At 45.7% G+C, this 13,771-nt stretch overlaps 1 protein-coding gene across 50 annotated transcripts in view; it reads left to right on the forward strand.

Annotated features, from left to right (window-relative positions):
* The window catches only part of Epb41l3 (erythrocyte membrane protein band 4.1-like 3), a 204,411-nt gene that overhangs the window by 168,743 nt on the left and 21,897 nt on the right, over nt 1-13,771 (forward strand). For 20 of the 50 annotated variants that reach the window (XM_063266563.1, XM_063266556.1, XM_063266557.1 and 17 more), the window contains exons 10-12: nt 3,354-3,451; nt 5,710-5,885; nt 8,969-9,189. In XM_063266563.1, coding sequence (XP_063122633.1) covers nt 3,354-3,451; nt 5,710-5,885; nt 8,969-9,189 — 495 coding nt within the window. Of the gene's footprint in view, nt 1-3,353; nt 3,452-5,709; nt 5,886-8,968; nt 9,190-11,695; nt 12,242-13,771 lie in introns of all 50 variants that reach the window. The other 30 variants (XM_063266554.1, XM_063266552.1, XM_063266550.1 and 27 more) reach the window with 3 other exon arrangements.

Raw genomic sequence — 13,771 nt, forward strand, 5'->3', positions numbered from 1 at the left:
TCTATCACCAGCACCCACACAGTGGCTCACAAACATCTGTAGCCCCATTTCCAGAGGATACAATGCCCTCTTCCAGACGTTTCCTCGGGCACAAAGCATGCAGGCAAAACATTTATATACATACACACACACACACACACACATATATCTTTAGAAAGTTGAAAATTAAATTAAAATATACAGCAAGGATCAAATGCAATATGAATTTAAAGCAATAATTATCGATAATGGTGTAATACGTAAGCCTTCCACGTGATTGCACCTGAAGTTGTGGTGTTTTTAAACTTAATGCACCTGCACTCACTTGAACTCAGTGAAAACCTAGGTGAGCAGCAGCTTCTTCCCAGCCAGGGTCGAGCATGAGAGACAGACAGACGTTACCTGCTCTTTCACTTAAGGCGTTTTCCATTTGCCTTCTGTTGAGCAGAGGAACAGTGGGAGCTGAGGCTGTAACACCACGCTGCACACGACGTGGCGTTCTGTAGATGTGGAGCAAGAAGTGTTGGGGGAGGTCGAGGGGAGAGTTGGTGACATGAGCTGACCGGACAGCCATGAGTCATGGAGGCTTAAATAAGGGCATAATGTCCAGGAGGAATACTTTGCTTTTGTAAATTTCATAACAAAATCCCAACTCTAATGAGACAATGCTAAGACCCAATTGGCTCAGAGGCTGTGAGGGAAGATTGGACAGAACAGGCTTGCGAGAGGGTTCCAGGCAGAACTGGTAAGCTCTGGAGCAGGATTGGGATGGGAATAAAGGGAGAAGCTTCTAAAAGAGTCATTTCCCATGACTCTTCTATTCCCATGAGCGGCATTGGCAGACATGATCTTAACCGTGAGGAAAGAGTTGGCAAAATTTTTCAGAAAATGATACTGAAATTCTCTTCACGCGGATCTACTCCCAGCTCTTTGGGGTCTCTTAGTTATTAACACTTTGACGTCTGTTTTGATGTTGAGTTTTAAGGATCACAATGGAGAAATAAAGTCAGGAGACATCATGAAATAAAAAACACAAAAACCGCTCAGTCACTTGAGAAGCTTGGCAGAGTGAAGGCAGACTTTAAGGGTTCATTCTTGCATGGTAGACAATAATGAGTCACCAGCTGTATACAACTTATCGAAGGCCTTAGGCATGGCATAAATTGAACAGGAAAAAAAAAAGAAGGGTTCAAAAGGAGGCCTTAATAAAAACAGTGTGTGGATGTGTGTTAGTTAGGGTTTTACTGCTGCGAACAGACACCATGGCCAAGGCAACTCTTAGAAGGACAACAGTTAATTGGGGCCGGCTTACAGGATCAGAGGTTCAGTCCATTGTCATCAAGGCAGGAACATGGCAGCATCCTGGCAGGCATGGTGCAGGAGGAGCTGAGAGTTCTACATCTCCACCTGAAGGCAGCTAGGAGAAGACTGACTTCCAGGCAGCTAGGATGAGTCTTAAAGCTCACACCCACAGTGACACATCTACTCCAACAAGGCCACACCTCCTAATAGTGCCACTCCCTGGTCCAATCATATACAAACCATCATAGGGTGCCTTAAAGAGAGGACAGATGGAGAAGCAACATATGGAGGAGCTGACAGCCACAGACAACAAGGGACTAATCTCCACATGAGTCTCTGTGTCAAATGATTCACTAGTGGTGTTGTGGACTACACAGAGGACGTGCAGAATGGGAACCAGGGAAAAGTGTTCAATGACCATGTAAGAGTTCAGAGGCTTGAGGGTCAGTGAGTGGTCAGCTCTTGGGGGTGACAGACAGTATCCTAAGGTATGACAGACAACAGTGAATAAGGCTTTGGGGTGTGTCAGAAGCAGGCGCATAGAAATGTGCACCCTTTATTACTCCCATTTGAGTTAATTACCCATGGCATACAAGCTCTGCGGACACAAACCAGAGTGGGAAGCCTCTCTGTTCCCACCAACGAGCCGCTAGAGTTGGAGAGAAGGATGGGGGTGCGTCCAAAGGGTTACAGGGGCAGCTGAGTTAGAAAGAAAATAGCTATCAGACCCATCTGCACTTGGATAGGAGGAAGGGCTCCAGTGTTCTGTAGCTCAGTCTGTAAATAGAGTTGACAGGGAATACATTTCAAAACACCTAGTAGGGACGATTTCGAATATCCCCAGCATTAAATCATGAGCCCGTTTCAGGAGATGAGTATCCCAAACGACCCCTAATTTTTTTGATACTCCAAAAATATGGACAGTTACTGTATGACCATAAATGTTTTTGAGATTTTCTTAAAAAGAGAAGAGCAATTTCTCCTGGTCTTGCATGGAGAATGGGCCAGCTCTCAACACCCCCTGGCCTGGGTGTTCTGCTCTTAGATGTTAGATGCACTGCTAAAGGCGGTGGTGCTTAGTCCACAGCCACAGTACTTACTGGGACCTTCAGACAACAGCAGTTTTTCCAACTACCACTTTACAGGGATGACTGAATCCAATGCAAAACTGGGGAAGGCCACTTCTGATGTATTTCCTGATTCCCCCATTTACCTGAGCAGACAAGCAAAAGAGGTCAGGGGTAATCACATCTCCCATGATTCCCTCACCTTGATACTTTGCCTCATAAGTAACTTTTGCTGTCAGTACCAACGCTGCGGTTGTTCTGTGCTCGGTGGAATGAGCTTTTATGTTTAAGGTCATTGCCCTCTGCTGGCCTGATGGATTATGACTCCTGCAGACGCCAAAAGCAGGTGGTGGTGCATCTGTAATAATATCAAAACATGATACAGAAGAGTAGATATTTATCTTCAAAAGCATAAAAATGGCTGACAGAGTATCCTATGAAGATTCTCAACAAGATGGGAAATATAAAAATTTGCTCTGCTCGTCTGTGATGTTCAATAGAGAGATGTGTTAGCAGTCAGTCCTGTAACCACAGCAGACCACGTGGGAGACCTCAGCAATATCATGTAAATAGCAAGGCATCAGCTATGGAGAAAGGATATATATATTTCCATCAGGTACTGGAAGATGTTATTTCTATGTCTGCAGTGAACAACTGCTACATTTCTGTTAGTTTAGTTCAAGCTCGAGGTGAGATCAGGATGAACTGGTCTCTGGAGGGGATCCATGCATCTCCTTGATTTGAGTTCAGACTTTTGCAAGACTCGTGATCGTATAGGCACCCCATGCCTAACACAGTTATCTACACTTCACGCATTTTTAAGGTGAAAGATAACAGGTAAAAATGAATGGATTCCTTAGAGTCAAGTCTGTGCATAATCACCAAATCTGTGAGTAACAGAAAGAGTTAGGATGGACTCTATGTCTGTATGTTATTTGCAGAGTTTTTATTTATAATAGCAAAGGTCATTTTAATCTCTCCTGGTTTTCTCTCTTTAATTTCTAGTTTGAACAATTCGAAAGCACCATTGGCTTCAAGTTGCCGAACCATAGGGCTGCCAAGCGCCTCTGGAAAGTATGTGTGGAACATCATACATTTTTCAGGTAGGAAGCAAATGTTTGTTTCTTCCTAACAAAATTTTGAACTGTTGGAGATACTTTTACTTGGGGAAAACAAAAAGTTTATAGAGGAAAGGGTCATGGACCCTTCCTTCCATTTTAAAAATATACATGGATGAGTGTCTCTGTCTCTCCCCCCCCCCTCTGTATATGTGTGTGTGCAAGTGTATGCTTGCATGTGCACACACGTGTGTGTGTGCGTGTGTGTATCTGTATGCCTATATGAGTGCATATGTGTGCATGTGTGTATGCCTGTGTGTGCATGTGTGTGTATGTGTGTGTGTGCCTGTGTGTGTGTATGTGTATGTGTGTGTATGCCTGTGTTTGTGTGCGTGTGCGTGTATGTAGGTTTCTCTCTTTCTCTCTCTATGCTCGAGTGTGTGTGTATGTGCGTGTGTGTGCCTGTGTGTGTGCATGTGTGTATGTTTATGTATGTGTGCCTGTGTTTATGTGTGTGTGCCTGTGTTTCTGTGTGTGTGTGTGTGTGTGTGTGTGTGTGTCGGTTTCTCTCTCTCTTTCTCTCTCTATGCACGTGTGTGTGTATGTGTGTGTGTACATGTGCGTGTGTGTGCCTATATGTGTGCATGTGTGTATGTTTATGTATATGTGTGCCTGTGTTTCTGTGTGTGTGTGTGTGTGTGTGTGTGTAGGTTATACATGTCACTTTACACATGGAGGCCAGAGGATAACCTTGGATATATCCCTCCTCCCTTCCCACCGTCTTTAAGACAGAGTCCATTCTTTACTGCTGCTACGTGCTATTCATACAGCTAGCTGAGCTCTCCTGGCTCAACTCCTGGCTCCCTATAGATATGCTGGTATTACAGGATCTGCCTTGCCAGATTTAAGTGGGCTCTGGGGAATCCAAACTCAGGTTCTCATGCTTACGAGGCAAGTACATCACGTATTGAGACAGCACACTATGTAATCCAAGCTGTCCTGAGGCTCCCAATCCAACTCCCTCAACCTCTGGAGAGCTGGGGTCGCAGGCCTGTGCTTCTATTCCCAGCTCACACACTGAGAGCTGGTGTGAAATTCTAAAGGAACATCTGACAAACGTGAAGGTTTTCCGTAATTTATCTTGACTTACCTGCTCTTGTCCTTTTTTTATGTTGTGTGTCTTCAACATTATATTTCATAATTGTCAGTTATACTGTCTGGTCCTCTATGTGTGTGTGTTTATATGTATGTGTGAATGTCTGTGTGTTTGTGTATATGTATGCATGTATGTATTTGTGTATATGTATGAGTGTATGTCTATATGTCTGTGTGTATCTCTGTATTTATATATGTATGTATGTGTGTATATGTCTGTGTGTATGTATGTACATATATGTGTATATGTATTTGTATGTATGTATATATGATGTATGTATATGTGTGTATGTATGTGTGTATCTCTGTGTATATGTATGTATATATGTATTTATGTGTATATGTATTATGAATTGTGTATGTATGTTATATGTGTGTATATATGTATGTGTGTATGTCTATGTGTATATGTGTATATGTATGTGTGTATATGTATGTGTGTATATATGCATGTATGTGTGTATGTGTATATGTCTGTATGTCTCTGTATATGTGTGTATATGTCATATGTCTCTGTGTATATGTGTGTATATATGATATGTATGTGTATGTATATATATGTGTGTATGTCTGTGTGTATGCCTGTATGTATGTATTTATGTATGCTTGTGTGTATATGTCTGTGTGTATATGTATGTACATATGTGTATATATGTATTGTGTATGTATGTGTGTATGTGTATGTGTGTGTATATGTGTGTATATATGTATGTATATGTATATATGTGTGTGTGTGTGTATGTGCTTGTGTGTGTAGGTGTGTGTGTTGACCTCAAACTTCTTACCCTTCTGCTTTCACCTTCTAACTGCAAGAGTTTCAGGCATGTACCACCTCGCCTGACTTACTATATCTTTTATCTTTTTATAAAAAAATTTGTAGTGCTAGGGATAGAACCCAGGGCCTTGGCATAGTAGGCAGACGTTCTACCATCAAGCTATATCCTCAGAACATTCCTTCCTATTTTGCCCAACCCCACATGCACCCCCAGTTAATGTGTGCTGTATGTGTTGATAGTGTTTCCTGTCAACTCAGATTCACTTAGCTGCAAGTTGTGCATTAAACTTTTAGCACAGAAAGCACAGTGCTGGGCTTCAAACACCATCTAAAGGTGAGCTCCCATTTCTGGTGTTTTCTTGAATACCCTTAGACTACTGCTACCAGAAGCACCTCCAAAGAAATTCCTGACCTTGGGCTCCAAGTTCCGCTACAGTGGCAGAACCCAGGCGCAGACGAGAAGAGCCAGTGCATTGATAGACCGCCCGGCGCCTTACTTCGAACGCTCGTCCAGCAAACGATACACCATGTCTCGCAGCTTGGATGGAGGTAGGCACTGCTGACTGGTCTCAGTAGCTCTTGATAGCCGCACAGCAGGGTGTGTGAAACCACTGTGGGTTTTGGCTAAACAGACATCTCCTAACACTGCAAGATGTCACTATGTGAGTCTGAACGGCTGAAGGGCGGGTTTTTGAACCATCTCATCTCCACAGTATGTCTTGGTCGGTGGGTTTTATTGGGAGCTCATGTAGGAGTAGGGTACCTCAGATAAGAACCTGGGGAAGATGTCTTCACTGTCGGGACAGGGATTAGCCTCCCGGAATCCATTCTCTTCCAGGCAGATCTTCAGGGATTAACTGGAGGAAAACTATACATTAAATACATCTCTGTTTCTAAAAAAAAAAAATTAGGGAGACTAAAAACCATGATCATACCTGGGAGAAAGCATTGCTGTAGTCGATGACCCTGTCTGCTGTCTAGTCAGACAAGTCCAGCCAACGATGACCCTTGGTCAGGAAGAGCTTCATCCTGAGTTTTCAGTAGGGGGTAGTTTTGTCTATGGCATGCGGTATTATCCCTCACAACAGAGGGCTCTGCTCTTTGCCCCAGAGTACGCTAGCAATAGTAACACTTAGGACCTGGGTGTGGGCGGATCTAATTCAGCACCTGGCCATGGCCTGGCTGGCCCTTGGAAGACTCCTTCTGTCCTCTGAATGGATAAAGAATTAGACATTTCTGAAAAGTATACACAGTGTTCATAAGTAAACCTAAATTAAAATGGGAAAAGTTAGGTTGCTTGGGCCCTCTTTCCTCGTCTGTGTGTTTCTGCTGTTCCTTGTTGGGTCGTAACAACCCCCATTCCACTTACCTTATCCCAAAGTAGCAGTGGGTGAGGGGTTCCCTAGAACCCCTGATTAAGAAGCAGCCATGCTTTTATTGTGAGTGCTGTGTTGTATATATTGCTATTAGTACAGAAACAAGGCTTATACGTAGGAAAATACAACTGGAGCCAGGGCTATGTGGTCCTAGGTTTTAGTCAAGCAAAAAAGACATTAGAACAGCTTCACCCTTCCCCGGGGTTGTTATGAAGAGGAAAGATATGTGGAAAGCAGTCTTCGTGTTAATAGAACTGTCGCCATAATTATGTTGGTAGTTATTCTTAGAGGCTCCTGTGAGCTGGCCACAGCATGATTACCATCGGTCTCCACGTGTAAAGGTTCTCGCTCTGCAGTCAGCCTAGTGTAGATCGAAACTGTGGGTTGAAAATATGAGAGACTCCAGGGTGGATAGGGGTTTCCTTTACCAAGCAGGCCCAGGACCCTAGGTTCAGCTCCATCTCCAGCACCAGAAAACATAATAGACAGACTTACAGACAGCCAACAGATAACTACAACCTCCAGTATTCCTGCCCCTTAGAAGATTATATCCATACGGAATACACAGGCTGTGTTCCCTTCATCATCCCTAAACATTGCGTTGTGCTAACTACTCACGTCTTATTTATATTGTGCTAGGCATTAAAACCAGTAGAGAGTGGCCTAAACACTAGAGACAAATTGTGTGTATAAAAGACGTGTCATTCTCCATAAGGGACTTGAGCCTCTATTCAGAGACGTCCCAGCAACAACCCACAATAGATGTCAAGAGAGGATACTGCCGTTAGATACCTTTCTGTGTTTCTAGACCCAGGTCCGCTTGCAGGATTGTATTAGGACGTGAAAATCTCCACGTTGGCGCCAGAACTTTTTTCCTGCCCTTTAGAGACTCTTTGCTAACCGTTTGTATGTCCTCTGTGTCGGTATTCAAGGGACTTGCATAGACTCGAGCCTTCCTTTCCCCTGGATACCAAGGGAAAGGTGCTGTTGTTGTCTTGTTTCTTTCCTCTTGGTCTTTGTGTGAAAATGACTGTTGAGAAAACAGAAGACACTTGTGAACTCAGTGGACTAATACCATGCTATCTCTTCCTTTCTGCCCAAAAGTGACGTTAGTATGTGCTGTCCCCTTCTGACGTTTCGAGTCTGTCCCCTGCTGTGGAGCGGGTGCCATTCCTGCATGTGGGAGCATTAAACTGCTTTCTGACAAGGCAGCAGCCTGTATATAACAGCACAAATGGCCACTAAGCAGCCATGCCTTGTGTGAGCCTTTCATCAGCATAGAGAGGCAGCGTCTATCTTAGTGAAGGCTTCCCTTTAGAATTCTTCTCTGTTTTTTAGTTGGTGTCTTAAAGTGCCAGAAATGTGAATTCTGGTCCTATTTTTGTCCGTGATCAGCTGTGGAGTATTTGAAAAGCAATGCTTTTAGGTCTCAGTTTGTTTTTTATGACATTCAAGCTCTAAAAGAATGACTGAAAACATTTAAAATCTATCTGAATTAAGCGCTGGCCAGAATGAAGCGTCCTTCACTAAGACAGCAGCTGGGATGAGGGGCTGAGCCTGCATCCCCACGCTCCGCTCCCACGCTCTGCCCTTGCATGGGTTTGGCTTGCTGGCAGTGTTTGTCTTGTTTTCCCCACGTAGTAGCGCTGAGAATGTTCAGGCACATCTTCATGGCGGTGGAAATGAAAACACTCCCTTACATCAGCATTGAGAGGAATGACCTTCCAAATTCTACAGTCTCCGCCAAAATGCTTAAACCTCATTACTGTGCTTCGAGCTTTCGTACCGGAAGTGTGCCGGACTGTTCAACACTGAAAAGATAATAGAGTCAACCCACCGCTCCTTTGATGGCGGGCACTTCCTCGGACATGCTCAAAGCCAAGTGATTGGAGCCTTTGCCGTAAATACTGCTGTGAATTGTTGGGCTTGGTGTGAATCTGGTCCAAGGGTCCAGCCACTGCTCTTGCCGGTGAAAGCAGCCTCCTCTCCCTCAAGTCCTCCCCACCCCACCAGAGAGCAGGAGGGTTTGAGACACGGCATTTAAATCATCTTAAAACACCAGTATTGTGATGTAGAAAGATGCAGTGCTTGGACGAGGGATGAAGGTCCGTGCAGAACTCTCCCTTGCTTTCCTCAAACCAGCCTGATAGTTTATACTGGGGTTTTACTCCTAGGGATGATACCACGTGGTGTTGTTGTTTTGTCTCCTGACGTAACTGTTTGGGATTTTATTTCCCCGGTTGTATTTGCTTTTAGCCTCAGTGAATGAAAACCATGAAATATACATGAAGGATTCTATGTCTGCTGCAGAGGTTGGTACAGGCCAGTACGCCACAACCAAGGTCATCTCTCAGACCAACCTGATCACCACTGTGACCCCGGAGAAAAAGGCTGAGGAGGAGCACGTGGAGGAAGAGGACAGAAGGAAGAAGGCCGAGGAAGCCACGCCCGTCGCAGCCCTCCGGCACGAGGGAAAGGTACAGCTCTCGGCTGCCTTCCAGAGCTGCCCGCAGCTCGTACTAACAGCTCGGTCATTCCGAGATGGTCGGCCAGGAGTGCGTTAGGGTGGAGGGGTACCCAGACTCCAGCACTGGTCATGTTCATGTCAGATTTTATATTATTATTATTATTATTATTATTATTATTATTATTATTATTATTATTATTTCAGCGTTTTTCTCTAAAAGTTGTTTCCTTAAAAACTTTGACGTTTTTGGATAATTTTAGCAGGGGGTGTGTTTTACGAGACTTTCAACAGCCGTTCTGTATGGGTCTCTTTAGAAATGTTCTTGGATGGTATGATACTTTGCCCGGGCTCCCAGTTTATAACCGTCACTAAAGCTATTGAATGTTTCTGGCCTCACTCTCCCCCTACCCCAGTATGCTATGCTAGCTTAGATAGGAAGGAAACACAGCTTCATTTCCGATGACGTGTACCCTGCATGACCATAACCTGTGTGTTTATATCTCATCTCTCAGTCCTCTAACTGTGTCTTAGTGGTGAGGAGCTGGCCTAGCATGCACAGCGCCTTAGTTTAATATCCGAGACCTCAAAAGCCTAAGCAGAAGAGACAAACACTTTCTGTAGTAGATAAAAGTATTTCAGGTCACCCCATGGACCATCCCATTTCTCCCATTAGGAACTGATCCTTTGTTTCCCAAACACGGAAATCAGCACAGAGTCAGAAGTGACGGCTGGCAGGACCTTCGGGTCACTTCTGCTGTCCAAAAGTCAGATCTTATAACTGGGGCGGCGTGGGAAGGGGAGATGACCCACCAGGAGTGTAAACATGGGCTGTTCTTAGGTTGGTTTGTTCCCCGTTCTCTTGAGATAATTGGTGCCTGCAGAGGATTCTCAATGGCTGGGAAGAGACACTTAAATGGCCAACAGAGAGAAAGGATTTTATGTTCTCTTCCAAAGTAGATCTGGGTTTTCTGCTCTTCGTTCTGTTTTCTAAAGACCACCCCGTGATCCTTACATGCAGGGATGCACAGCGCCCGTCTACCTCCCTCTGCGCCATCGCCATCCCCAGGGGAAATGAAGGACATAGAGAACTACGACCCTCATAGCCCTAGGCCCCTGGAAGACAGCCTTTCGACAGCGCCTTCTGGAGGGCTGTAGCTCAATTCCAGTGCTGGCTGTCTTTATCTCCCCACCCCAAAGCTGTCTTCCCAAAATTCCTTTCTTTTCCCTCTTCAAATGGCTCGTTGGGGGATGCTTTAGTATCAGGCATGAGTGTCAGGGAAAAATTTCAGAGGTTGACCTATCCAGATAAACTTTTATCCAGGCCATTGTCTCCCTTCCCGGTGCCTCACATGTGATTTGCTTTGTACATTTTCTTCCCGTGTGCCGATGCATTTATCACATCTCTCTAACTCAGGATTGGATAGCCACCACCAAGCAGAGGCGGAATAATTTTATGTTCTTAAGATGCTTGGTAACACACACACACGCACAGAGGCAGAGTAGCTGAAGAAAGCTATCTCAGGCTCCACATGCCCCAGTCTGGAACGTATCAGCTATACCAGCCCCCGTGCTTTGCCCCAGCCTGTTTAGGGACTCTTTGCTTTGGGCTCTGGCCATTGAGACTGCTGGGAATGGAGTCGATTCTCCAAGCTCATAAAGGCAGGCACTCATGGGGAGCACTTCAGTGGAAATGCCCGCTTTATCACTGTGTGAAGGAGTCAAACCTCAGCTGTAAATATACCCTTTGTCTGCTCAGAGAAATAGGAAGACTACAAAATTTCATCATTCTGTTATTTGTAGACCGTATGTGGCAGAAACCAAACACATAGAAACCACAGTACAGGAAACCGGAAACCTGTTCTCTCTGCTGGTTAACTGCCTTAAACCACTGATGAGAGCTGAGGTCCTCCTTAGCAGCATAGATAAAGAAGCCACAGATGGGTGACTTGGAGGAACCTCGTTTCTCCATGGAGAACCAGAGACCCTGAAGTGCTCACTGCTGACACCCTCATCCCATCGGTAACTGCTTTCAGACAGGAGTGGGGCCAGAAACTTCCTAATTAGAAGGGTATAATTGGCTAACCAAGGAAAAGAAGATGACTAGAAAACGTTTGAACACAGTCAAAATGTGAATTGTGCTTTGTTTCCATTTCTCAATCCAGCCAAGCTACAGGCTGATCTGTTACCTGGAGATCAGAAGAACGTTATTGAAAGTCTTGGCTTTTGTTTATTAGAGTTGTCCAGTCTTCAGGCATGTTTCTGCGGGGGGATTCCTCGCAGCAGATTCTGTTCTGAGGTTTGGTGTCTCAGCCTCTGAATGACAGACGGTCTACTGGGAGAGCCGTAGTCATCCTCAGGGTCGCTGCCAAGCAGCACTGACTACTTTAAAGCTCTTGTTTTACGGATTTTATGCCGATGCCCATGAGAAAGTTGACTAATTGCACTTTTCTTTTTGTCCTTTTTGCATCCACGTTTACTGCTTCCTGTCTGTCTTCCTCCATCCTCTTTCACATCAGTCACCAGGGCATGGCTCTGACTCATGTCCCCTGTCACCTCCATCAGCCCATCTTGACCCTCCCTCTCCCACAGAGCTCCGTAGGAGGTGCAAGGAGAAAGAAAGGGCCTCTCCAGGTTCTGCTGTGCCTAGAGCAGAGCTGTCCTCGGAGTCTGATGCCCAGGGGAAGGCCTACCTAGGGGACCAAGATGTGGCATTTAGTTACAGGCAGCCGGCTGGCAAAGGAACCACACTGTTTTCCTTCTCCTTGCAGCTCCCAGAGTCATTCCCCTCGCTCCTAGATGAAGACGGGTACCTCTCTTTCCCCAACCTGTCTGAAACCAACCTCCTGCCCCAGAGTTGGCAGCATTTCTTGCCCATCCGCTCGCCCTCCCTCCTTCCCTGCTTCCTCTTCATCTTCTTCTTCCTGCTGTCTGCCTCCTTCTCAGTACCATACGCCCTCACTCTCTCCTTCCCTCTGGCTCTGTGCCTCTGCTTCCTGGAGCCCAAGGCGGCCTCCTTGAGCGCCTCCCTAGACAATGACCCGAGTGACAGTTCAGAGGAAGAGGTGTGTACCTCAGCATAGAACACATTTCCCTGCGTGTTCTGTGCTTCAGTCCGAACCAGTTTTAGCTGGCTGCTGCCATAGCGGTCCTACTTTCAGAGCCTCATTTATTGTGTGTGCCACGACGTTGAGGGTTTCTGTGTTGGGGAGTCCAAGCCAGGCCCCAGGGTTAGGCACAACACCATGTGGGATGTGGCAGCCTGTAGCCGACTAGCCATTCTGCTACCCACTGAGTTCTACGTGGGCTAAGGACTCAGCTGGAATTCGATTTCACATAACTCACTCAAGGCAGAGAGGTCACGTCTTAGTTACCAAGCAATTGTACTGGGCGTTAAATATCACCTTCTAAGAAGCATCCCCAGATTGTCCACGTTTCTCCTCCTGCCACCATCCAAGGTGCTTCCACAGTCAAGTGAGATAAAAGTTCTTGCTGTTGAGGCAGAAGGAAATGCCTACAACAGTTTGTAGCACCCACTTGACATCACTCATCTTGGAAGGCCATCAATAGGACCAGAAAGAACCACATGAACAACCACAGATGCAGTGCTGTGGTTTCCGCAGAAACTCGGGGCAAGATGTAGCCGATGTTTCTTTCCTCTCCTATGCTGGCCGTACCTTTGTATGTACCTGACAGCAGCATAAGACCCAAAATGTGTACATTTTGTAGTGAGGTACGGCCAGAAAATCGTCTTGATATCTCTGGCCCTTGGCTAGGTATTCTTATACAGGGAGAAAAACCTGAACTTTGAGCCTGTCCATCTCGTCCCTCCTCCCAGCCCCTAGGTAAGTCAGTGTAACTAGCACCTTTCCCTCTTGATTACTCCCCCTCCCCTGGCTCCACGGCCCTGTGAATAGCACAGCGGTTTTCTTTTCAAAGGACTTCAGTCAAAGCAGAGGGAAAAGAATAGACTCTGGCCCCCGCCAAACCCCCAGAGGCACTGGCTTTTGTGTCTCCTGTACCACTCCCTAGGAGCCCCAAGCTTACCCAGACCCACAAGGCAAGCATTTTATATGACAGGAGACATGCTAGGCACTCCTTGCATGAGAAGAAAATCACAAAGTCAAGGCAATGTGAGAGAGACAGACACACACACACACACACACACACACACACACACACAGAGAGAGAGAGAGAGAGAGAGAGAGAGAGAGAGAGAGAGAGAGAGAGAGAAGAAGAAGAAGAAGAAGAAGAAGAAGAAGAAGAAGAAGAAGAAAGAGAGAAGAGAATTATGTGGTTCCGTAATCTGACCTGCCCCTGCCCGTTAGCCCATGGAGCTGCCAGAGGTGTTAGTACCTGTATTTTTAGTAGCAGTGTGACTGTTTCTGAGCAGCAAAGGGGAAAATACAAACCATCTCACCAGTGTTTTAAAGGGGAGTCTAGGCTGCTGACGAGTCCCTTTCCATATTCTGGGTACGTGTGCATAAATAGATAACCATGTTTCTGCTGCATAAATAGATAACCATGTTTCTGCTGCAGACTTTGGACACTTCCAGCCTTAGGCTTTCGATGTGACGTTTTCACAGTGGCAGCGT

The sequence above is a fragment of the Rattus norvegicus genome, chromosome 9, assembly GCF_036323735.1.
Source record: "Rattus norvegicus strain BN/NHsdMcwi chromosome 9, GRCr8, whole genome shotgun sequence".
NCBI classification, from domain to species: Eukaryota; Metazoa; Chordata; class Mammalia; order Rodentia; family Muridae; genus Rattus; species Rattus norvegicus.